The sequence below is a fragment of the Rhinopithecus roxellana genome, chromosome 13, assembly GCF_007565055.1.
Source record: "Rhinopithecus roxellana isolate Shanxi Qingling chromosome 13, ASM756505v1, whole genome shotgun sequence".
Classification (NCBI taxonomy): Eukaryota; Metazoa; Chordata; class Mammalia; order Primates; family Cercopithecidae; genus Rhinopithecus; species Rhinopithecus roxellana.
Genome location: NC_044561.1, coordinates 121,058,864 through 121,081,817, shown reverse-complemented (window position 1 = coordinate 121,081,817; position 22,954 = coordinate 121,058,864). Strand labels below are relative to the sequence as shown.

General features: G+C 50.4%; 1 protein-coding gene across 7 annotated transcripts in view; it reads left to right on the top strand.

Moving 5' to 3' along the window:
* Positions 1-22,954, top strand: part of SULF2 (sulfatase 2) — a 138,086-nt gene that overhangs the window by 113,330 nt on the left and 1,802 nt on the right. For 3 of the 7 annotated variants that reach the window (XM_030915277.1, XM_010384149.2, XM_030915276.1), the window contains exons 11-21: positions 3,710-3,905; positions 10,392-10,620; positions 10,759-10,855; positions 11,416-11,510; positions 12,538-12,597; positions 13,077-13,246; positions 13,488-13,630; positions 14,817-14,940; positions 17,099-17,132; positions 17,372-17,425; positions 18,438-19,410. In XM_030915277.1, coding sequence (XP_030771137.1) covers positions 3,710-3,905; positions 10,392-10,620; positions 10,759-10,855; positions 11,416-11,510; positions 12,538-12,597; positions 13,077-13,246; positions 13,488-13,630; positions 14,817-14,940; positions 17,099-17,132; positions 17,372-17,425; positions 18,438-18,468 — 1,233 coding nt within the window. In that variant the 3' untranslated portion in view covers positions 18,469-19,410. Of the gene's footprint in view, positions 1-3,709; positions 3,906-10,391; positions 10,621-10,755; positions 10,856-11,415; positions 11,511-12,537; positions 12,598-13,076; positions 13,247-13,487; positions 13,631-14,816; positions 14,941-17,098; positions 17,285-17,371; positions 17,426-18,437; positions 21,901-22,954 lie in introns of those variants that run through there. The other 4 variants (XM_030915275.1, XM_030915274.1, XR_004052747.1 and 1 more) reach the window with 3 other exon arrangements.

Below are 22,954 nucleotides of genomic sequence, written 5' to 3'. Positions count from 1 at the left end.
GAGTAATAAGACATAGCTTTTTAAAATAAATATATGTAAGTTTTAAAAAAGTGAATTGGTTGCAAGGAAATTATGGCCAGGAACAGTCAGTGGCTCATGCCTGTGGTCCCAGCTACTCCAGAGCTGAGGTGGGAGAATGGCTTGAGCCCACATGTTGGAGGCTGCAGTGAGCTGTGATGGCGCCACTGCACTCCAGCTTGGGTGACAGAATAAGACCCTGTCTCTAAAAACATAAGAAAAAAGAAAATAATCTGGGAAGTATTCAGAGGTAGCAGAAACTGGCATGCTGGGGAAAGCCCGAATGAGGCTTTTCTGAGGCTGGAAGGCCAGGGCAGGCTTGGAGAAGGAGGGTCAGGGGAGGGGCAACCCCAGCCAGGCAGGGTGGAGAGGGCAGTGGAGATGGTGAAGCTCTGCCTTGGCTGGCCCAAGGGGTGCCGGAGGTGTGTCCCTGTCTTGCCCGTCAAAGACTAGGACTTTGAGCTGGGGCTGGAGTTGCGTGCCTGTTCACCAGTGAGAAAAGGCAAAACCAGGGCCCTGGTATTGAAGGCCAAGGCCGGAGATGGATGGGTTCCTGATGGACTGCGTTTGAATGACTCCATCTTACCAGTGTACATAGAATTAGTGCAGGCTCATACAGGCCTGACTGTGCCTCCTCACCCAGTGTGTGTAAACCCACAGACCCCACTTAGTCACAGAATTAACCCGTATCTGCTACCAGGCAGGAGCTGTGGATTTCATCCCTCCGTTGTACAGCATGAATGCGTACCTCTGCTCGCCAGGCGCTGTCCTGGCACAGAGCTACAGCCTTGAATATGCTCAACAGAAACTCCTGCCCTCCCAGATCTGACGTTCTGGAGAGAGTTCAGCCTTGACTTTGTACCGAGATCCCAGAAGGGGTTCTGATGTTAGTTCTGGGCTAAAAGAAATGGAATGAGGAGTTCAGGAAGCCTTTGCACCCCCCGCTCCCCCGCCAGGGAACGTTGTCACGTCCCCCGCTGCTTCTTTCTGCATATCTCCCCTGACCCAGATCAGCGCTTGGGCAGCCAAAATGACCTCTTTGCTGGGGCCAAGAAAGAGGAGGTATGAGCATTTTCCAAACAATCAGAGCGCACCGCTGAAACCAAAGGAAGAGAGTGTGAGGGTCTGGTTTGGGGCACATAGCCTAGGCCAGCTGGGAGGCAGCAACCCATGTCCCCCGACCCAGCCCCGGGGCTGTGGGGATCCCACGCCCAGACCTCTGCCCGCCGTCCCAGGCAACGGTCCTGCTCACAAGCCCGCACTCCCCGAGTGCCGTTGCCATGTCTCTGCTTGTGCCGTGCTTCTGGAATGCCCTGCCCAGTGTAGAAGCTGTACCCTGTGGCCTGAGGACGTCTCTTAGGCCTCACGCCCAGCCGTAGCATTGCCTTGGGTACCTTTTCTGTGCTACCCCACATGCTAGATGTTCATTTGTCCTTCGCTGAACAAACGTTCCCAGGAACCAAGCTCTTGTGCATCTGCCTGTCTCCCGGTGACACGGGGACACTAAGGGCAGGGCCCGGCTGGAATTCATGTCATCATTCCTAAAGCCCAGATCAGGGTCTGGCCTGGGCCGGAGTAAATGTGCCCTGGACACCTCGTAATGATGACCATCACAGGCAACACTGAGTGTGAGCTCTGCCTCCAGCCACCCTATCTGGCAGGTATGTTCTCTACACAGGGGATCCTGAGGCCCAGAGCTTAGACAGCCTACCCACAGCCTCACAGCTTCAAGTGGTGGAGCCAGGATTTGAACCCAGGTAGTCAGGTTGCAAGACTTTTGTTCTCAGCAGCTGTAGGGACCCAGAGTCAAGCCGACACTGGCCCAGCCCTGTGGGGCTCACGCACCACCCCCACCAGGAGAACCTCGGGACAGGGCATGCGGACACGACTTCTCCATGAGTAGTGCAGGAGCAGCAAACACTTTCCGCACAAGGTCAGACAGTAGATAGTTTGGGGTTTGCAGGCCACACATTTGTTTTTGTTCTTGCTTTTTACAACTCTTAAAAATGTACAATGTAAAAACTGTTCTTGGTTGGCAGGCTATACAAAAACAGGCCATGGGCTGGAGTTGACTAGAAAGAGGGCTGCAGTTTGCCGACCCCTGAAGTCGTGCCCCAGCTGCGTTTGTCGGGTTGGAAGGGAGAGCAGGCAGTGGGGAAGGAGAATTCCAGGCTGAGAGAGCTAAGTGGACAACTCAGGGCTTCACGCAGAAGTCAGAGCCCTGGCTTTTCTTGAAAAATCAGAACCTGGGCCTCTGGGCCTGTGCTGCCCTCTGGCGACAGTCAGATGAGTATAGCCAGTCACAGTGCCCGCTTTAGCCTCCCCAGGTCCCCAGTCCCTTCTGGGCCAGCCTCATTCAGGGCCATGGCTGCTGGCCCATCAGTCTCCTTCTGCACTAAGGAATCCATGTTGCTGGAAGGGCCTGCATGCGTTGAAGGGGGTGGGAGGGTGGCAGGGCGCTGTGAATGCAATCAGTCAGCCTCTAGGTGAGAACAGACGGGTGGGACGGGGACAAGATGAGCAGGTGAAAGGCAGCAGGGCCTTCAGCAGTGGCGGGGGGTGGGCTGTGTAGCAGAGGGTTGGGGGGATGGTAGCACCAGATTCCACACTTTTCCTTACAGCTCTTGCACCTCCCAGTTGTGTGACCCAGGACGCATCTCTCTACCTCTGTGTGTCTCATATTGAAGCAGCACAGTAATGACAGCACCTGCCTCGTACAGTAGTGGGAGGTGTAGTAAGCAAGTTAATATTAACACACAGTGCTTGGCACATGCTATGTGCTGGAGAGACACAAGGGAACAGATCTGATCCGTGGCCTGGAAAGGTCACTTTGGCACAGAATAGGCCCTAAAGAGTCACTGGGTCAATGGGCTGGAGCAGGTGTGGACGGAAGGGAAGAGAATCCAGTTTACAGGTGGTTGCAGAATCCCACGAGGGGATGCAGGAGGCTGGAACTGGGGAAGAGAAGAGGGATCAACACGAGAGATTTGGACGGTGATTCTATCTACATTCAGCTGCTGAGCACAGGCCTGGAGTTGAATGTACACGTGGAACCTCTGCACACAGCACTGACTGAGTCTGGGAAGGTGGTCAGGGGAGACTCCTTGCGCTGGAGCAGAGACAGGAAGGAAGAGAAGTCTCCAGCAGCAGGAAAGGCTGGGGAAAAAGGCATTCTGGGCAGAAGGAACAGTGAGCGCCAAGTCCCTGGGGCAGCAGCCCACGGGGGATACTGGAGAGAGGGCTGGGGCTGAGGGAGAGGAGGACTCACAGGTAGGCCAGGGCCAGGTTGCAGAGGGTGTTCAGAGACTAGTGTGAGGAGCTTGGGTCTTGTCTTAAAGACAGTGGGAGCCATTGAAGGGTTTTAAGTAGGAGAGTGACATGATCTGACTTGCCCTTTAAAAAGATTCCTCTAGCTGCCATGTGGGTGGATTTTAGGAGCAGACAGAAGCAGGCAATCGTGAGAGTGGGGGGCTGTTGGAGGCATCTCGTGGGGGGATGATGGTAGCTCTGCCCAAGGTTCAAGCAGCGGCAGTGGAGAGAAGCGGCACTTGGAGATTTCAGCCGTGGGGCTCAGTAACAGCTGAATGGAAGCAGGGAGAGGGATGTCTCCAGGGTAGATGGGGGTGGCAGGGGAGAGGTGGGTTTAGGGGAGCAGACGAGCAGCTGGCCGAGGCCCTGGCATGTCTTGCAGAAGTGGCAGTGTGTGGAGGACGCCACGGGGAAGCTGAAGCTGCATAAGTGCAAGGGCCCCATGCAACTGGGTAGCAGCAGAGCCCTCTCCAACCTCGTGCCCAAGTACTACGGGCAGGGCAGCGAGGCCTGCACCTGTGACAGCGGGGACTACAAGCTCAGCCTGGCCGGACGCCGGAAAAAGCTCTTCAAGAAGAGTAAGTGTCACAACCTGGCTGAGTGGGACAGGAAGGGAGAGAGACCGGGCCTGGGGAGCCCGTTCATTCACTCAGACAATTCCACAGAGACTGTCACTTTGCCAGGTGGTGGTCTAGGGGCTGGGGACACAGCCACACCTCACAAGCCACGAATTTTAGTGGGGAGCAGTAGCAATAAACAGATAAGGCCAGGCATGGTGGCTCACACCTGTAATCCCAGTACCTTGGGAGTTCGAGGCGGGCAGATGACCTGAGGTCAGGAGCTCAAGACCAGCCTGGCCAACATGGTAAAACCCCATCTAAAAATACAAAAATTAGCCAGATGTGGTGGCTCACACTTGTAATCCCAGCTACTTGGGAGGCTGAGACATGAGAATCGCTTGAACCCGGGAGGCAGAGGCTGCAGTGATCTGAGATCGCACCACTGCACTCCAGCCTGGGCAACAGAGCAAGATCCATCTCAAAAGAGGGAAAAAAAAGGAAGAAACACACATACAGGGTTCTGGATTGATTGGCTGGTGAAAATGCTGGCACCAGGGGTTCGCAGGAACCCAGCTGTGTGCTTCCCCCAGGAGCCATGGTTCAGTGTTCAGTCAGTCAGTGTTTGTGGTGACTTTAGAGAACTACTCTGGGCTGGGTGCGGTGACTCACACCTGTAATCCCAGCACTTTGAGAGGCCGAGGTGGGCGGATCACTTGAGGTCCAGAGTTCAAGACCAGCCTGGCCAACATGGTGAAACCCCATCTCTACTAAAAATACAAAAAATTAGTTGGGCATGATGGTGTGGGAGGCAGGAGAATCGCTGGAACCCGGGAGGCGGAGATTGCAGACAGCTGAGATCACACGATTGTGCTCCAGCCTGGGCGACAGAGTGAGACACGGTCTCAAAAAAAAAAAGTAAAAAGTAAAAAATAAACTACCCTGAAGCACAAGAATAGACTATACTTTAGTTGAGTGGGGAAAAGCCTCACCCAGCTAAAGAAGTGTCTATACCTTCATGCCTCATGCTCGGCAGGGGCCAGGGAGAGGACAGGCAGGCAGAACCAGGGAGCAGGCGAAGTGGAGACAGGGGCTCTTCTAGACCCGGCCAGAAGGCCTGGCCGCCACCCTGGGCTATCACTTCACCGTTCTGAGGCTCAGCTCCCACCATCAGATAGGAAGAATGTTCCCTGCCTGACTTTGAAACAGGAATGAGCCTGTGCCCTGAAAATGTGTGGAAGCGTCGGGGTCCGCCGGCTAGAAGTGTGCCCTCCAGGGCTGGGCAGCTTCCCACACAGCCCATTTCTCTGGCCTAAGGACAGCCGAAGTCTAATAGATTTCAGGTGTTGTTTTAAAAACAATTATGGTGAAATACACATAAAATTTATCATCTTAACCATTTTTAAGTATCCAGTTCAATAGTGTAAACTATATTCACACTACTGTGCAGCCTATCTGCTAAACAAACTTTTTTCATCTTGCAAAACTAAAACTGTCCCCATTCAATGTCGTCTCCCCATTCTCCCACCCTGCTCTCACCCTGTTCTTCACCCCATTCTCCCCCCATTCTCCCACCATTCTCCCACCCGACTCTCACCCGCTGTTACGCTGTTCTCCTACCCCGTTCTCCCACCCCGCTCCCACCCCATTCTCCCACCCCACTCTCACCCCATTCTCCCACCCCATTCTCCCACCCCGCTCCCACCCCATTCTCCCACCCCGCTCTCACCCCATTCTCCCACCCCATTCTCCCACCCCGCTCTCACCCCATTCTCCCACCCCATTCTCCCACCCCGCTCCCCCTCCCTGATCTCCCACCCCATTCTCCCACCCAGTTGTCCCACCCTGTTCTCCCACCCTGCTCTCATCCCATTCTCCCACCCACTCCCACCCTGTTCAACCACTCCCACCCCGTTCTCCCACCCCATTCTCCCACCCCGCTCCCACCCCGTTCTCCCACCCCATTCTCCCATCCCGCTCTCCCACCCCACTCCCACCCTGTTCTCCCATCCCACTCTCCCACCCCTCTCCCACCCCGTTCTCCCATCCCGCTCTCCCACCCCACTCCCACCCCGTTCTCCCACCCCGCTCCCACCCCGTTCTCCCATCCCGCTCTCCCACCCCACTCCCACGCTGTTCTCCCACCCCGCTCCCACCCCGTTCTCCCATCCCGCTCCCACCCCGTTCTCCCATCCCGCTCTCCCACCCCACTCCCACCCCGTTCTCCCATCCCGCTCTCCCACCCCACTCCCACCCCGTTCTCCCATCCCGCTCTCACACCCCACTCCCACCCTGTTCTCCCATCCCACTCTCCCACCCCGCTCTCACCCCTTCTCCCACCCTATTCCCAGCAACCACTCTTCTTCTTCTGTATGAGCTTGACTGCTCTAAGGGCCTCATGTAAGTGGAATTGTACAGTATTTGTCCTTCTGTGGCTGGCTTATTTCTCTTCACACAATGTTCTCCAGGTTCATCCACATGGTAGCCTGTGTCAGAATCTCCTTCCTGACTGGGCACAGTGGCTCATGCCTGTAATCCCAGCATTTTGGGAGGCCAAGGCAGGCAGATTACCGGAGCTCAGGAGTTCGAGATCAGTCTGGCCAACATGGAGAAACCCCGTCTCTACTAAAAATACAAAAATTAGCCAGTCATGCTGGTGGGCACCTGTAGTCCCTGCTACTCAGGAGGCTGAGGCACGAGAATGGCTTGAACCTGGGAATGGGAGGTTGCAGTGAACTGAGATCACGCTGCTTCACTCCAGCCTGGGTGACAGAGCAAGACTCTGTCTCAAAAAAAAAAAAAAAATCCTTTCTTTATAAGATGGATGATATTGTACCACAGACTAATTAGAAATTGAGGATTGATATGTCTGACGGCAGGCACAGTGGTCTCCTCTGGGCCATCCAGCCAGGCAGCAAATGTCCTCATCATGGAGTAGATAAGTCTCTTTCCGTAACAGCCCAGCCACTGCCGCAAACAACGCTTCCCAGCTCATGATCCTCCAGTACCTTTCCTCACCAGCTGATTAGGAACTACTGCATTAACTTTTCTAGCTGAATAGGATGATTGGTTTCCAGATTGGATTACACAGCCAGCATCTCCTTGCTTCAGTATTCAGCACAGTCGATAATCTTTAAATAATACAACATCTTGCAGGGAGAGATTCAGCTGTTTTCCCCCTTATTAATGCTTAGAGGAAAGAAAAATACCTAAAAGTAGCCGAGAGTCAGCTCAGCCCTGGTCAGAATCCTCACGTGAGTGTAATGTCAGAGCCGGGACCCGCGCCTCTCGGCAGTCCTGTGAGCAGGGCAGGGGTGGTCACCCCCTGATGATGGACAGGAAAGACTGGGTCACGTGGCTGATCTGGGGACTCCAGCCCCATCTCCTGCCCAGCATTCTTCCCCCTGCCAGGGTCTCCGACAAGACACTCTGCCCCTCTTTTCTGAGCGTCAGCCTACATCAGGCTGAACTGGGGGCTTTCTGTCCCCCAGGGGACACTTGGCAATGTTTGGAGACATTTTTGGCGGTCACAGTTGTGTGTGATGGAGGGGTGCTGCTGGCATCTAGTGAGCAGAGCCTATGGATGCGGCTAAACATCTTGCAACGCACAGACGGCCCCCACCACAGAGTTTGATCTGGCTCCAAAGTGTCTGCAGTGGTAAGGTTGGGAAGCCCTGGCCCACCTTGATCCACGGGAACCCCGGCTGCGGCCTGGGGAAGTCAGGCAGAGCTGGCCGGCCCACAGCAGAAGGGGGACGCGGGAACAGGAAAAGGGGATGAGGGCTCGGGGGATGAGACCAGGTGGCAGGGTTCATTCATTTCTTGAACTTTGTGCCCGACACTGAGATTAGAGTTGACGTAGAGAGTCACTGACTTGGACCTCATGGATGAGACAAGATATGAACAAGGGAACAAAGGGGGCCACTTCCCTTGGTGAAAAACGCATGAAGGAGACACAGCGGTGGCAGGACTGGCAGAGAGTGGTGGCGGTTCCAGAATGGCGCTCAGTGGACATTTAATGAGGACCAAGTACAGAAAGGAGCAGGCCTTGTGACCGGCCAGAGAGCAAGTGTTCTGAGGAGGAGGAAGATGAAGTAGAAAGGCTCTGTGCTCACAATGAGTGTGGCGGGTCCCAGCCACAGAGAGGTGACTGGTGTGGCCAAGAGTGGTGAGAAGCACAGTGGGCACGGGCAGCCACATCACACGGGGTCACTGGCATGGAGAGGCAGGGAGCGGGCGCAATGGTGAGGTTTCAGGGCTGCGTAGCATCACCTTAGGTGAGGACGTCAGCTGCAGGCAGAGTCCCCACCCCCTGCAGTAGCTGGTCCATACCAGCTCATCAGGCATGAATGCTTCACTAGTTCTGTTTCGTGCCATCCTCCAAGGAGCCCTTGTAGGGTAGGCACCATCCTGAGAAGTTACCCAGAGCGCCGGGGCCACACGTGTGCTCAGGGGTTTGCACCTCAGCCATCCGATTGCAGAGTCAAAGCTCTTGGCCACCGGCTTACGAAGTCCTGTCCCATGCCCTGTTGGTGTGGCAGGAAGGGGACCTCCGGGACTCTGGACACGAACGCAGTGAGAGTGACAGGGAGAGCAGGTAGCGTGACTTCGGTACAGGAGAGGATTCACACAGGGCCGGCAGACCGCGTCTGTGAAGAGCCGGAGAGTAAAGGTCTTGGGCTTTGCGACTCAGCCCTGCGACTGTAAAGGTGTAAGCGAATGCAAGCCGCTGTACCCAGTGAAACTGTATTCGCAAAGACAGATGGAGGCTGGCCTGGGCCCTTGGGCCATGGTTTAGGGACCCCTGAGTCTAGAGCTGGGAGATGGAGGGTGGGAAGAGGCAACGCCGCTCACTCGTGAGCCGACTGGGACTAAAGGAGTGAAGAGGACACGCTGGGTCCATTTCCTGAGCCTCTCGGGGCAGGACCTGCTCGGCACAGGGGGCATCCTCAGCTCTTTGTGTACGTGTGTCGGGAGACTCAACCGAGGGAGGGAAGTGCCCAGGAGAAAGGCCCAAGGCTTTGCCGGAGAGGGGAGGCCTCCCCTCTCCCCTTAGGATCCTTCGGCCCTTGTGACTGTGATGCAAGGTGTCTGAGAACTAAAAGATACGAAACATCCCCCAAGAGTGGCCATGTGGGAAAGGGAGCCCTTTCCTTCCTCCTTCTATCGCCTTCCGCCACCACCTGCCTCCAGCTGGTCCTCCTTGGTCACCTTCTTGGGGTCCCCTGGGATCCAATAAAACCTGGGCCACTAACTGGCTCCAGACCCTTCTCTTTAAATGAGGCACATCTGGAGAAGGATGACAACTGCAATGCATGCATGCATGCTGCGGCCAGACTTGTGTCAGGTGGGCAGAGATTTTAAAACAGAAAGGAGTGACGGGGGCTCTGGCCAACAGGGATGACAGTGGGCAGCCAGAGGGGCCGACCATCTCCGGCCCATCCTGACCATACGGAACTGTGGGCCCATGAGACGTGTCTCCTTTCCGGAAGCTGGAAATCTGGATCCCTGCATCACTGCCACCACCTCCCCTTTTTCTTGAATCGCGCCAACTCAGATTTGTTTTTGAGACATCGAAGATACAGGCTACCTGGGGTGTCACTTCAGCCTGCACGCCTGAGTTTTCAGCGTCGGGGCGTATGCAAAAGCCCCTCTCGGCCTTGTCGCCAGCCCACCTGGATGTAGCACCTGCCTACCACCTGGTGGGCAGCTTCCAGCTCCCTGGGACTCAAAGAAGCTAAGTGGCTTCCCCAGTCCCCGTCCATTTCTACCCAGAGACAGGCACTGCAGGGCCCCTTTTTCCCTGTTTAAATCAACGTTTTTACATCCATGATACTTTTTTCCTTTTTAATTGAGGTGAAGTTCAGATAACATAAAACTTACCATTTTTACAATTGTATACAATGCAGAGACATTTAGTAGGTTCACAGTGTTGCACACCTCTACCTAGTTGCAAAACATCACCGCAAAAGGGAACCCCGTACCCACAAAGCAATCACTCCTCAACTACCCTCTCCCCCAGCCTCTGGCAACCACCAGTCTTCTTTCTGCCGCTATAGATTTATCTATTCTGGGTAGTTCCTATAAATAGAATGTAACAATATGAGCCCACTTTGTGTCTGGCTGCTTTCACTCAACATGCTTTTGACATTCGTCTGCGCTCTAGCATGAATCAGAACCTCACTTCTGGTTCTGGTCACATATTCCGTTGTACAGATGATGTACCGCCATTTGTTAACCCGCAAGCAGTTCTTGCTTGAAGTCCTCTAGAGCCAGTGGCTTCTTGGCTCCAGGACTTCAGTTTTGCCGGCGGGATCGCCTTGAGGACCTCCCCTGCGGTCCAGGATCTGCGAGCAGGCGGGTAGATTTCACAACCCCTCAGGTCACAGGCAAAGCTGAGCCTCATGCTTGGAAGCCCAGCCCTATCTTAATGAAGGACCCACTGCCCAGGGAGCCTGGCCAGCCTTTCCTGCCTCCCTAACTCCGCCACCCCCCTGATGCCCACAGAGTACAAGGCCAGCTACGCCCGCAATCGCTCCATCCGCTCAGTGGCCATCGAGGTGGACGGCAGGGTGTACCACGTAGGCCTGGGTGATGCCGCCCAGCCCCGAAACCTCACCAAGCGGCACTGGCCAGGGGCCCCTGAGGACCAAGATGACAAGGATGGTGGGGACTTCAGTGGCACCGGAGGCCTTCCCGACTACTCAGCCGCCAACCCCATTAAAGTGACACATCGGTGAGTGTCCAGGTGGAAGTCGAGGGTGAAGGGGACAGGACTGATAGACCTCGGCAGGGGCTCCCCACACCTCTTGAGCCCCTGGGCTGGTCCCCCTCCACCTCCTCTGAGCCACACGTGATCCCTTCTCTCAAGCAGGTGCTACATCCTGGAGAACGATACAGTCCAGTGTGACCTGGACCTGTACAAGTCCCTGCAGGCCTGGAAGGACCACAAGCTGCACATCGACCACGAGGTGAGTGGAGAACGGGAGAGGAGCGTGCTGTCAGCCACCATGGGCCTGGCAGGACCCCCGGCTCACGGTAGGAGGGCAGTGAGGCCAGACCCAGGGAAGAGGCCGGAGAGGTGAAGTGAGGTCCCCACAGATTCCTCAACCCAGGGATAGGCGTCAGTCCCAACATGAGACAGCTTGCTGCCCAGTCTGTCTGAGGGAGGATGGCTTAGCCACGTTGTCCCCTTTTTGACTTACAAGAAGTCTACGCTACGATGAGGCCTTTCATCAAGCCCAGGGGAGACACTGGAGCCGCCCTCAGGGGGCTCAGCAGGTTCCTCCACAGGCCAGGCCAGGAAAATGACTCGGTTCCTTTGCAAGGGCTGGCCGGAGGGGAAGGTGGGCTTCCTTCAGCAGGCGGAACAAGTCCTCCCCACGCAAACATGCCGGTGCTGGCCCTGGGGCCCGGGCAGGGCAGGCTGCCGCTGCTGAGCAGACACGGCAGCATGGGGGCGGTCACCAGGCCAAGCCTTTCTTGTCCAGCCGTGAAGGTTTCAAGGCCTCCTCTCCTGCCCCTCCCTCAGATTGAAACCCTGCAGAACAAAATTAAGAACCTGAGGGAAGTCCGAGGTCACCTGAAGAAAAAGCGGCCAGAAGAATGTGACTGTCATAAAATCAGGTGAGGCAGTAGCAAAGGGACCTAAGACCATACCCTTCTACAGGACAGTTCGGTTCATCCCCTCTCGTGATTGACCCCTTTCATTTTTTTTTTTTTTTTTTAATCTTTTTTAATCTTCTCCCCTCATGGCATAAAAAAAAAAAATCCATAATTTACATCCCTGCTGTCAGCCAATGTGGCACACGGAACCGTTCCTCAGCCAGGCTGGCACCCAGATTCCAGTACTGCTGGCAAGAGACCCGTGCTGGCTGTGCAGAGCCGGCTCCAGGCCGGAAAAGTGCCTCTGCCGATTGCCCTTTCAGAAATCCCCCACGTGGTTTGAGGTCCATGTTCCCGGCTCAGGGATCCCCTGGCCCAAAGGACTGAACTCTAGAACAGCTGTATCCAGTAGAACATTCTGTGCTGATGGAAACGGGCTATGTCTGCACTATGCCACGCGTGGCTGGTGCACACTTGAAGTTGTGGCTGGTGTCACTAAGGAGCCGAATTTTTTATTTTGCTTAATTCAAACTGAAGTAGCCACCTGTGGCCAGTGGCTCCCGTACTGGACAGCACAGCTGTAGAAGCCCTGCTGTCTTTCCAGAAAGTCTTGCAAAACACAGGCTTCCCTGTGTTGACCCCGACCAAGTGTGAGTAGGCAGGGCAGTGAGGGAACCAACCTCAAGATGCTGAGGCTTTGACGTGTACAATTAACCATCACAAAAGGAAAGGAAAAAGGATGCTGAGGCTGACGCACCTAAAGCCAGGCCCAGTTTCTAGTCGTGGCTAAATTACAACTAACCCAACCTTCTAAAGTCTAGCAAAATCCCAGGAAGAGTCCTGGCTCATGCCTGGAGAATGAAGCCACCCAGGCAGGTACCTGCTGCCCTGGGGATAGGGTTATACCCTCCTCACCACCATCCCAGAAGGAGGAACAGGGGGGTGGGGCAGCAGCAACACACGGGAGTCCCAGAAACCACAGTTTGCACCTGCCAGCGGAGCCCTCTGAGCCACTCCTGAAGCCTGGGGCTGGGGGGGTCTGTTACAGCTACCACACCCAGCACAAAGGCCGCCTCAAGCACAAAGGCTCCAGTCTGCATCCTTTCAGGTAAGGGCAGCTTAAGGTCCTGGGGAAGAGATGCAGAGGCCTGCATGAGGAGGTGGCCCTCCCTTAAGCTAAAATACAGAAGAAAAGGAAAGAAGTCCAGGCCCTTCCCTGGGAAGTCCGCGGTGGCCCTCGAAGAGGCCTTATTTCCCAATCAACACTGTAAATGGGGTTGCCGCAACTCCACCAAGCAGGGCAGGACACAGGAAGGAGGGGAAAGGGATGCCAACAGGAGTCCCAGTAGCTGCCTGGTTCTGTCCCCAGCTCTGTGCCCTCTTGGGAATTAAAGTAGAATGACAGAAGATCCAGGTTCTGGTCCCGGCTCTGCCTTGGATCAGCACTGAAACTTGGGACCCTGAATTGCTATGCCCATGGCTGTTGGAGAAGCCTCAGCCCAGCCCCTAGGTGGACAGGAAGAGCAGAGACACAGGGTCAGTGATCCCTCAGAGGCCCAAGGCGTGTGTGGCCCTCTGCGCCCATAGGAAGGGTCTGCAAGAGAAGGACAAGGTGTGGCTGTTGCGGGAGCAGAAGCGCAAGAAGAAACTCCGCAAGCTGCTCAAGCGCCTGCAGAACAACGACACGTGCAGCATGCCAGGCCTCACGTGCTTCACCCACGACAACCAGCACTGGCAGACGGCGCCTTTCTGGACACGTGAGCAAGCCCAGGGCAGAGGTGGACAGGCTGGGGCCCGGGGGGCCAAGAAACTTCTCCACTTAAGTGACTCAGACCTCTCTCAGAAAGGGGGTCCCCGACACCAGGGGTCCACAGTGCTTGGGACAGCCTCTTGGCATTCAATGAACTGGTTTCGGGGGCTGTCCGTGACAGGAATCACTGTTGGCAGATGGGGCTTCCTCCCGCAGGCACTCAGGACATGCTCTCTCTTCCTTGCCAGTGGGGCCTTTCTGTGCCTGCACCAGCGCCAACAATAACACGTACTGGTGCATGAGGACCATCAACGAGACTCACAATTTCCTCTTCTGTGAATTTGCAACTGGCTTCCTAGAGTACTTTGATCTCAACACAGACCCCTACCAGGTACAGACAACCCGAGCTGGAGAGATGGGGGCATGGGGTACCCCAGTGCTGCCAGGTAGGCCCCCCCAACCTCAGGGAAGTCATGACAAATTATCCAAGTCCCACTGAGTCCCTGAGCCACTGGGAGTAAGTTGTGAAGCCGCTGAGATTGGGGGATTCCGTGTTCAATCAGCCTTTTTTGCCTCCATCACCCTGCGTTTTGCCTCCATCACCCTGCGTGTGTAATATATGTGGCTTCTTCCCTCTAACTTAACATGCAGCCTTCAACCAGGCTTTGCTGGAACTTGTGAAGACTCCTAAAACTGTCAAGCTGTAGGATCAAGCCAGATATTACCCACTGCAGGGCCTGCACGGACCACGCGGCTAATGTAACAGTAACACACTGCACCAAGCACTCTGCTAAGTGCTTCCGTACAGTAAGCCATCTAAACACACACACACGACTGAAGTGGCCTCAGGACCACACAAGACCAGAAGGAGCAGTGACATGTCTGGTCATCGGAACATGTACACGTACATGACTTGTACAGGGACAGTCACTGCTGAGCTCCAGCACTAGAGCTTTCCTGTCCTGTGGCCTTGGTATTGCCCAGGCTTTGACCTTTCAAGAAAAGCCTGAAATAATTTTTTAAATGGTATCTGATGTTTAAATGTCAGCAGCACAAATGCTTTAATTACTATATAGGTGTCCAGTCCTTCTCCTTAGATAGGTTCACCCTCATACTTTACCAAAGGGGTAGGTTAAGTCCGTCACCGGTAGCTACCAGACTGCACAAGAACCCGGGTCACCCACCCATCCTTTCATCAAATGGCTGCTTTGCAATCAGGAGGATTGCAAATCTGAATGAAGGCTGCTGATAAAACCGAGACTTGGAAGGCTTTCTTTCCGAGCTTGGGAAGTTTCCTGACTAGTGGCTGCAGAACTCCAACATTAAATACACAGACATGGTTTTTATTCTCCTGAGTTTTCATTCTCATTAAGAGAGAACCTGGTGGGACTCGAAGCCAAAACGTCACCTAACTCTTCCAAATGCTGGCTCTTGCAGAAGTTGGAGTAAGCAGGTCACCAGCCCCTAGCACCTTCCACCTGCCACCTGCCTGAAATGTGTCCCCTGGTTGGTAGAAGAAGGGCACGGGGAGAGTCCCTGTGCTTACCTTGTTGACAGACTACCCTTTTTGCAACTAGCTGATGAATGCAGTGAACACACTGGACAGGGATGTCCTCAACCAGCTACATGTACAGCTCATGGAGCTGAGGAGCTGCAAGGGTTACAAGCAGTGTAACCCCCGGACTCGAAACATGGACCTGGGTGAGTAGGCACCCCAACATGGGGCCTTTGGAGAGCAGGGTAACCAAAGGAAGGGACTCAGGAGGTGGTGTCTACCCCAAGAATGAGCCCGAAATCACCAGGCTTTGGGAGGTGATGCAGTTCCGGACGAGTCATGGGAGCCCCTGTCCATAGCAGGCAGATGACCTTTGACAAGCTGTGCTTCCTGAGAGAGGAACACCTGCATCAGCTGTCCAGGAAACACATGGAATTCCCTCTCATTTCATTTCCTCCCTTTTGTTCACTCATGCATTCAACAAACATTTCCTGAGAACTTAGACCTGAAACCATGTTGACTAAAGATGACCCCATCCTGGCTGACTTGTGTGGAGCCGGTGTTGTCCTAAGAGCAGTCCACAGCGGGAGGCCTCTTGCTTGTATGGAAAGAGTAAAACTGGATGGTAGAATCCAATGTGACTGGGGAAAGGCACCACTTCATAAAACCAGGGTCAGACCTCTGAACTGAGTCCTGAAGAGTAGGCCACGATCGACCACTGAGAAAACATGGAGGGCTGGCGTTCCAGGAAACTTGAAGTGTGAGGAGCAGAAAGCAGCTTAGGTGGTACAGCCAGCACAACTGAGGCCAGTGGAGAGTGGCAGGAGGGCATCAGGCTACCCTGTGAGAGGCCATGGTAGAGTTTAGATTTCATTTGAGGTGTATCAGGAAGCCAGTGGAGGGTTTTAACCTGGGCACTGACATTGCTAGGTGGAGAATGGGACTTTATGGGAGCAAACAGCGAAGATGGCAGTTATCCAGGGAGAAATGATGGTGGCTTGGACTAGAGGTGGGAGCAGTGAAGATGATGGATTTCAAATTCAGGTGGTGAAGCCCCTAGTAGAATATGATGATGGGAGGTGCAGGATTAGGAGTCCCACGTAAATCCTGAGTTTTGTTTGGGACAGGACAAAATCTGCAGTTTTAAATTTAGAATGCCAACTAGATAGAAATTTTAAGATGAAAAAAGCTGACCAGGCATGGTGGCTCATGCCTATGATTCCAGGGCTTTGGGAGGCTGAGGTGGGAGGATACTTGAGCCCAGGCGGTCAAGGTTACAGTGAGCTATGATAGCGCCACTGCACTCCAGCCTGGGAGACAGAGCTGTCGCCCCATCTCTAAAAATAAAAGTAAAAAAAAAGAAAAATGAAGTTCACTTACTAGTGAAAGAGAGTGGCCTAAAACCTTTGGTATTTGAAGTCCCTTGGGGAAGGGACTGTGTCTAGGAGGACGCCTGGAGTTCATGTCAGGAACATGGCTACACAGCTTAGGAGGAAGAATTCAGATGCCACAGTCAGCTCTAGTTATGAAGAGGGGAGAGCTACTGTGTTTACAGAAGATGTTGCACTAATACTTCCTGGTGAGGAGCCTGATAATGATCGGAATTTTCACTAGTGGCTTCCTAACCTCTGCCACTCAAGCGCTGCTACTCTTGTGATCAAAGTGCAATGGCGTATTAGTCACTGTGTGCCAGGCTGTGTGCTGAGCGTTTTACATGTGTTAGCTGATAAGCTTTTGAGGTGAATCTTCTTATCCTCATTCTATGGAGGAGTAAAGTGAACAAGGTGGGCTGACCTCAGAGCCCACGCACTCGATCCTGCCACGTCCTCAGGAAAACTTCCCCAGAGCCCACACCACCCTTCCTTTGTTCTCATAATGAGGCTGGCGGGGAAGTACCAATGCACATCTTTCCCTAAGAAAACACTTGAATCCATTTCATGTTCTACATTAATGCCTTGTCCGGTACACTGCTGTTCTCGCTATAATCTCTGCTTGGTAAACTTGAGGCTATTACTCCCTCCTGCACTTGGTCAGGGCTCTTGGCTTTCTGTCCTCTGGAGCACAGATGTTCAGGTCCGCGTCTACCTCCCTCACCATGACTGAGGTCAGCGCTGAATGAACCCATCAGGGTCCTGAAACTGATCGTGGTGACTCTGGATTTTAGGCAATCTACAAGGCTTAGGAGACTAAGCCTAGGAGACTTAGGGCAGGTTCCCCTCATAATTCCGTCTACTCTTGAATAGGGAACACTATCAGCATCATGGGATTGTGACAGAAAAGCATAAGATGGTTTTCTGGTGTGTTGGGGTTGCTTTGCCTAAACTATCTGCTCCTGTTTTGTTTTATTATTTCTCCTTCATTTAGGACTTAAAGATGGAGGAAGCTATGAGCAATACAGGTATTTCGTTTTATTATTAAAGCCGAAACAAAGTTCTCCTATCTTGGCCCATCCTTCAGTCTCATCTCTGTGAGTCTGCACCTGTTGAGACACTGCCCTTCCTCTGGTCTGCCCGAGACCAGGATCACCCACCAAAGATAGCTGTCACCTAGGAGACCTTCTTTGTATAGTTCTTTGGGGACTTTTTCTTTCTTGGTGATGGTTAACATTCATTCTCCTTTTGACACTTGAAAACTTAGGCAGTTTCAGCGTCGAAAGTGGCCAGAAATGAAGAGACCTTCTTCCAAATCACTGTGAGTTGAGGAACCAGCTTACAAATAGAGATCTGGTTCTGACTGCTTCATTTTGCCAATGCTATTCTATTTGCATGCCATGTCTTACATACCACCCTTCATTTGTTCTCATAATGAGGCTGGCGGGGAAGTACCAATGCACACCTTTCCCTAAGAAAACACTTGAATCCATTTCATGTTCTACATTAATGCCTTGTCCAGTACCTGCTGTTCTCGCTATAATCTCTGCTTGGTAAACTTGAGCTATTACTTAGAGGTTGAGAAGCATTTAAATACTACAAACTGCCAGGCATCTTGAAGGCTGTGGCTGCAAAAGTGCTAACTGGTATACAACATCAGCAGTAGGATGGCCTCATTAAATGGTTTCCAAAAAGCCCATGCTACAGCTACAGACTCTCACTCCAGTGCCATTGGAGGCTGGCAGGGGCTGAGACTGGCAACCTGGAAAGTTCACCTCTATTCTAAAGGGAGCAGGCCAGTTTGCTCCCCGCAGGAATGGGCTGAGGTTTGCCAGATTTTCTAATTCACTGACTAAATCCAAAAATGCAGGTATATGTGAGAATTCTTTATCATTATCATCTCATTTGACATTAAATTAACCATGTGGGCAAACTACCCTCCTTGGTGAGCTGCCATTTGCAACCTCTGGTCTACTCATTTATTCCTTTATATGCATATAAACCTGTGTGGCTTTAATAGGACATTAGTAACAGGCCACCTAAGCCTTTCTTTGGTGCTTCGAGAATTAAGGTACAGAATCTTTGCATATCACAATCTCCTTAGCCACTATTCTATCCAGATCCTTAAATGCCATCCTTGCCAGGCATTGAGTGTATAAGTAAACAACTAAAAATTGAGGTGACTAGGTGGTAGCAATCCCTTTCTAAGTAACCTAGAAATAGTCATTCTCAGCAGCCTTGAAGCAAAGCTTCCTCAGCTATAGGACTGATTAGGAAGTCATGATAAAGACCGTGATAGCTAAATGCTAAGATGAGTTTGTTTCGTTCTTCAGGGGACAACTGTGGGAAGGCTGGGAAGGTTAAGAAACAACAGAGGTGGACCTTCAAAAACATATAGAGGCATCACCTGACTGCACAGGCAACAAAAAACCATGTGGGTGATTTCCAGCAGACCTATGCTACTGGCCAGGAGGCCTGAGAAAGCAAGCACTCACTCTCAGTCAACATGGCAGATTCTGGAGGATAACCAGCAGGAGCAGAGAGAACTTCAAGAAGTCCATTTTTGCCCCTGCTTTTGCTTTGGATTATACCTCACCAGCTGCACAAAATGCATTTTTTTTCCGTATCAAAAAGTCACCACTAACCCTCCCCAGAAGCTCACAAAGGAAAACGAAGAGAGTGAGTGAGATTTCCTTGGAAATTTCCCCCAAGGGCAAAAGTCATTGGAATTTTTAAATCATAGGGGAAAAGCAGTCCTGTTCTAAATCTTCTTATTCTTTCGGTCACAAAGAAGGAACTAAGAAGCAGGACAGAGGCAACGTGGAGACGCTGAAAACAGTGCAGAGAGTTTGACAATGAGTCAGTAGCACAAAAGAGATGACATTTACCTAGCACTATAAACCCTGGTTGCCTCTGAAGAAACTGTCTTCACTGTATATATGTGACTATTTACATGTAACCAACATGGGAACTTTTAGGGGAACCTAATAAGAAATCCCAATTTTCAGGAGTGGTAGTGTCAATAAACGCTCTGTGGCCAGTGTAAAAGAAAATCCTTCACAGTTGTGGACATTTCTGTTCCTGTCCAGATACCGTTTCTCCTAGTATTTGTTATGTCCCAGAACTGATGTTTTTTTTTTTTAAGGTACTGAAAAGTAGTTGATGTATGTCCCAAGTTTTGATGAAACTGTATTTGTAAAAACAATTTTGTATAAGTATTGTCATACAGTGTTCAAAACCCCAGCCAATGACCAGCAGTTGGTATGAAGAAACCTTTGACATTTTGTAAAAGGCCATTTCTTGGGAGTTTTTTGGTGTGTCTGTTTTTTTAAAGTATTCAAGATACTACCAGTCAACATCTTTTTGGAAGAAAATGCCTTTGGGTTTAGAAGATTTTCTTAAAAGGGGAGTAGATGGTTGTAGAATGACTAAAGTCTACCATACTTCAAGGGACTACAGGTAAGTCTCATAGTATACCAGCTTGGCTACTTCATTTTTTAAAAGTATTAGTCAATTGCAAAGAAATTCACCTTGGCCAACCCTTCTTTGTATATCAGGTAATCTAACCTGATACAAGTAGTTGACAGATTTCGGCTATCACCAATCCAACCCATTTCTCATTTAACAGATGACAGAGATAATCCCTAAAGCACCCACATTTGTTTCAATGCCCCCAACAGGCCAAGGCTCCCTAGCAACTCCCTAGTGGCGTTTTTTAACTTCAGAAACTGTTACCATTATTTGAAATAGACTTCCTTAATCTTCTTTACCCTTAATCCAACAGGGATTAAAAAACAAAACAAAACAAAACTCTTCAGGCTCCAATTTTAAATAGAAACCTTTATTTACAATGACATCCAAAATGGTCAGCAAAGCAGTCACAGCTCACCATCCCCCATAAGTCATTTCATGTGGTTTCGATTCTTTGCAGGATAAAGAATAATTTCTTTTTTTTTTTAAAGCAACACAATGTAAACTTGATTGAAACTGAATTCATTCTCAAGAGTGTAAGTCAATTCCTGAGAATTTAAATATTGCTCTCATATTTCATTCTTCAAAATTCCATATATTAGAAAGGAAGAGAGAAAACACCTGCTCGGTTATTAACAGTGTGCCCTTGGAGTTGAAAACAATTCTTGTTCCTCTGATTAAATCAATCCTTGAGGTTTTGCTCCTATGAACCTAATTGTGAACAAAACTCACAGCTTCTGCAAATAAAAACAGGCATACATGTAACTGGCAATCCATTCTGTTTACTTTCAGCTGCACCTACCTCTGGATCAAAGAACTTCTAGGACATCAAGCCAATTATCTTCTGTAATACCCTACCCCAATATAGATACCCCCAACTCACCTCAGATATTAAATACTGATAACTAAGTAGCACTGTTATAGATATTTACACCTTTCAATCCAGATGCAGTTTAGAAAAGTGGCATCATAATATGAACATTAACAAAGTAACTTCCATTTATTTTTTAAAGGAAGAAACATGTATCTCCTTTATATCATTCTAATCTTTATAAAATATATATTTTTTATTTATATATCTTTGGATTCAGCAAAAAAAAAAAAAAAAAGTAGGTACTGGAAATATCCCACATTCTAAAAGCAGATGAAAAGATTATACTGTTCACCCAACAGATACCAAGGTCTGAAAAAATGGGGGGTGCTGGGGTGTGAGGAGAGGTAGACAGCAGGAGTACAAAGAATTATCTTAAAAAGATAAAGGGCAATACAGGTAAAAACAAATTATCTCAAAGACTGCACCTATTAAAAGAAAATCAAAATCTTGAGTTTGCACCAAATGAACAAGTAGAAAATATAAAAACTTATAATAAACTTCATTTTTCTACCATATAAAAAAGGGAGTGCTGCCTTCCAGTTAGCCTGCAGCCAGGTCTGAGGAAAGGATTGCAAAAAAATTTATTATTTTTTTAAATAATTTTTTAAAGTCAAGAAAGGTAAGAGCACCATTCTGTTTCTCCCCACACACATCACTTGAAGGTTCAGACACAATTGAGCTGAAAAACACAGAGACAGACTGACTTGGTTGTGCCTCTGTCTCCAAACAGGAGAGTAGACGATCTGAAAAGCACAGGCCACTACAATGGAAGTTTTCAGATTTACAATCTTAAGATATATTTTGAAGTTGGTGGGGGGAAGAGGGCAAACTCATAATTGTCTATACTGCTTTGAAAATAAGATCCACTCTAGTGGTGGATCTGGAAATAATCAGGATTCACTTGTAAGCATATCAAAGATATTAAATGATCTTACCTTCAGAGACATCTAGAAAGACTAAATGTGTGAAATTCTTAAAATTAACTGGCTCTCAGTTATTGCTAGAAAATGACACCAAGGCTAGCAGAGACCTCTGAAATTCACAGACATTCAGAAACCCAATTCCTTCAACTATCTGAACCAAATGAAGTAACCCAGATAAAGGGAATTAAACTTCATGTTTCCCTTCCTCCCAACTGACTGAAACAGGTGTCAAAGAGAGGCAACAGCAGAAAGTGGCAGGGGGCAAAAGAGGGAGGGGTTTCAAAGGTGCTCAGTTAGACTGTGGCTCTGAATCACAGTCAAACTGGCTGTGCTGGGTACTGAGTTCCTTAAGAAGTAACAGTGACACTATTCTATCCACAGGGACATAATGAAAGCATCACATTAGTATCATGAGGGGACAGCTGAGCAGACACCAGAAACCACACCAAGGATTCTACTCGAGATCTCAATGTGGGATTCGGGTCTTAGCAACCAAAATCTGAAAACGCTCCTAAAGGGGATGAAAAGGTAACATAATTGAACATACACACACAAAACCCATGAATTGCTATTATTTCGAACTGCTTAAAATCCAAAAGATTCTCTTCAATCAAATTGCTCGATTTTTTTAAATTCCTGATTTTTTTTTAAGTTTATTTCCCCCTATCTATTTTTTCCCCCCAAATTAACAAAGTGCTTAGTTCTGGTAGAGGAATTTTTAAAAAATTAAAATGCCTACATCTAAACAAGTAATCTCTTTTTTTTTTTTTTTTTTTTTGAGACGGAGTCTCCCTGTGTCACCCAGGCTGGAGTGCAGTGGCGCAATCTCGGCTCACTGCAAGCTCCGCCTCCCGGGTTCCCGCCATTCTCCCGCCTCAGCCTCCGAGTAGCTGGGACTACAGGCGCCCGCCACCGCGCCCGGCTAGTTTTTTGTATTTTTAGTAGAGACGGGGTTTCACCGTGTTAGCCAGGAGGGTCTCGATCTCCTGACCTCGTGATCCGCCTGCCTCGGCCTCCCAAAGTGCTGGGATTACAGGCTTGAGCCACCGCGCCCGGCCAACAAGTAATCTCTTTAAAAAGCATTTAGATTAAGAGATTGAAGAGCGAGGCATCTAAGGCTGGGGGGTGGGGAAGGAAAAGCTGTGGAGCACTACCCCCCCGCAGGCCACGGAAGTCAAGGGATGTCTCTTCCACTGGTAGCCTCTCCACACACAGCTTACTGAAATCAACAATGTTAAATATTTAGCTTCACAAACTCTGTAAAAATGAGTTGTTGTGACCTACAAAAAAAGGTATATACATATTTTACATAATACAATATCTTAAAGGTCGTATTTACAAAAAAGTCTATTCACAGAAACACTGCGAGATTCTGATTCAGAATGCAGTACCTGGCCTTGAGTTTTCAGAAGTTTATTTTCAAAAAGCATTATTGCTCTACCATATAGGCAAAGGGTGACACCAGTACTTTAAAAAAAAAATCATAGTTCTTGTCCAACACGTAAGTGTAGGCAAAAACCAGGAATGTGTTTCACTATTCCCTCAAGACCTCAAGAATATTGCATTTATCCATTACTTTTTA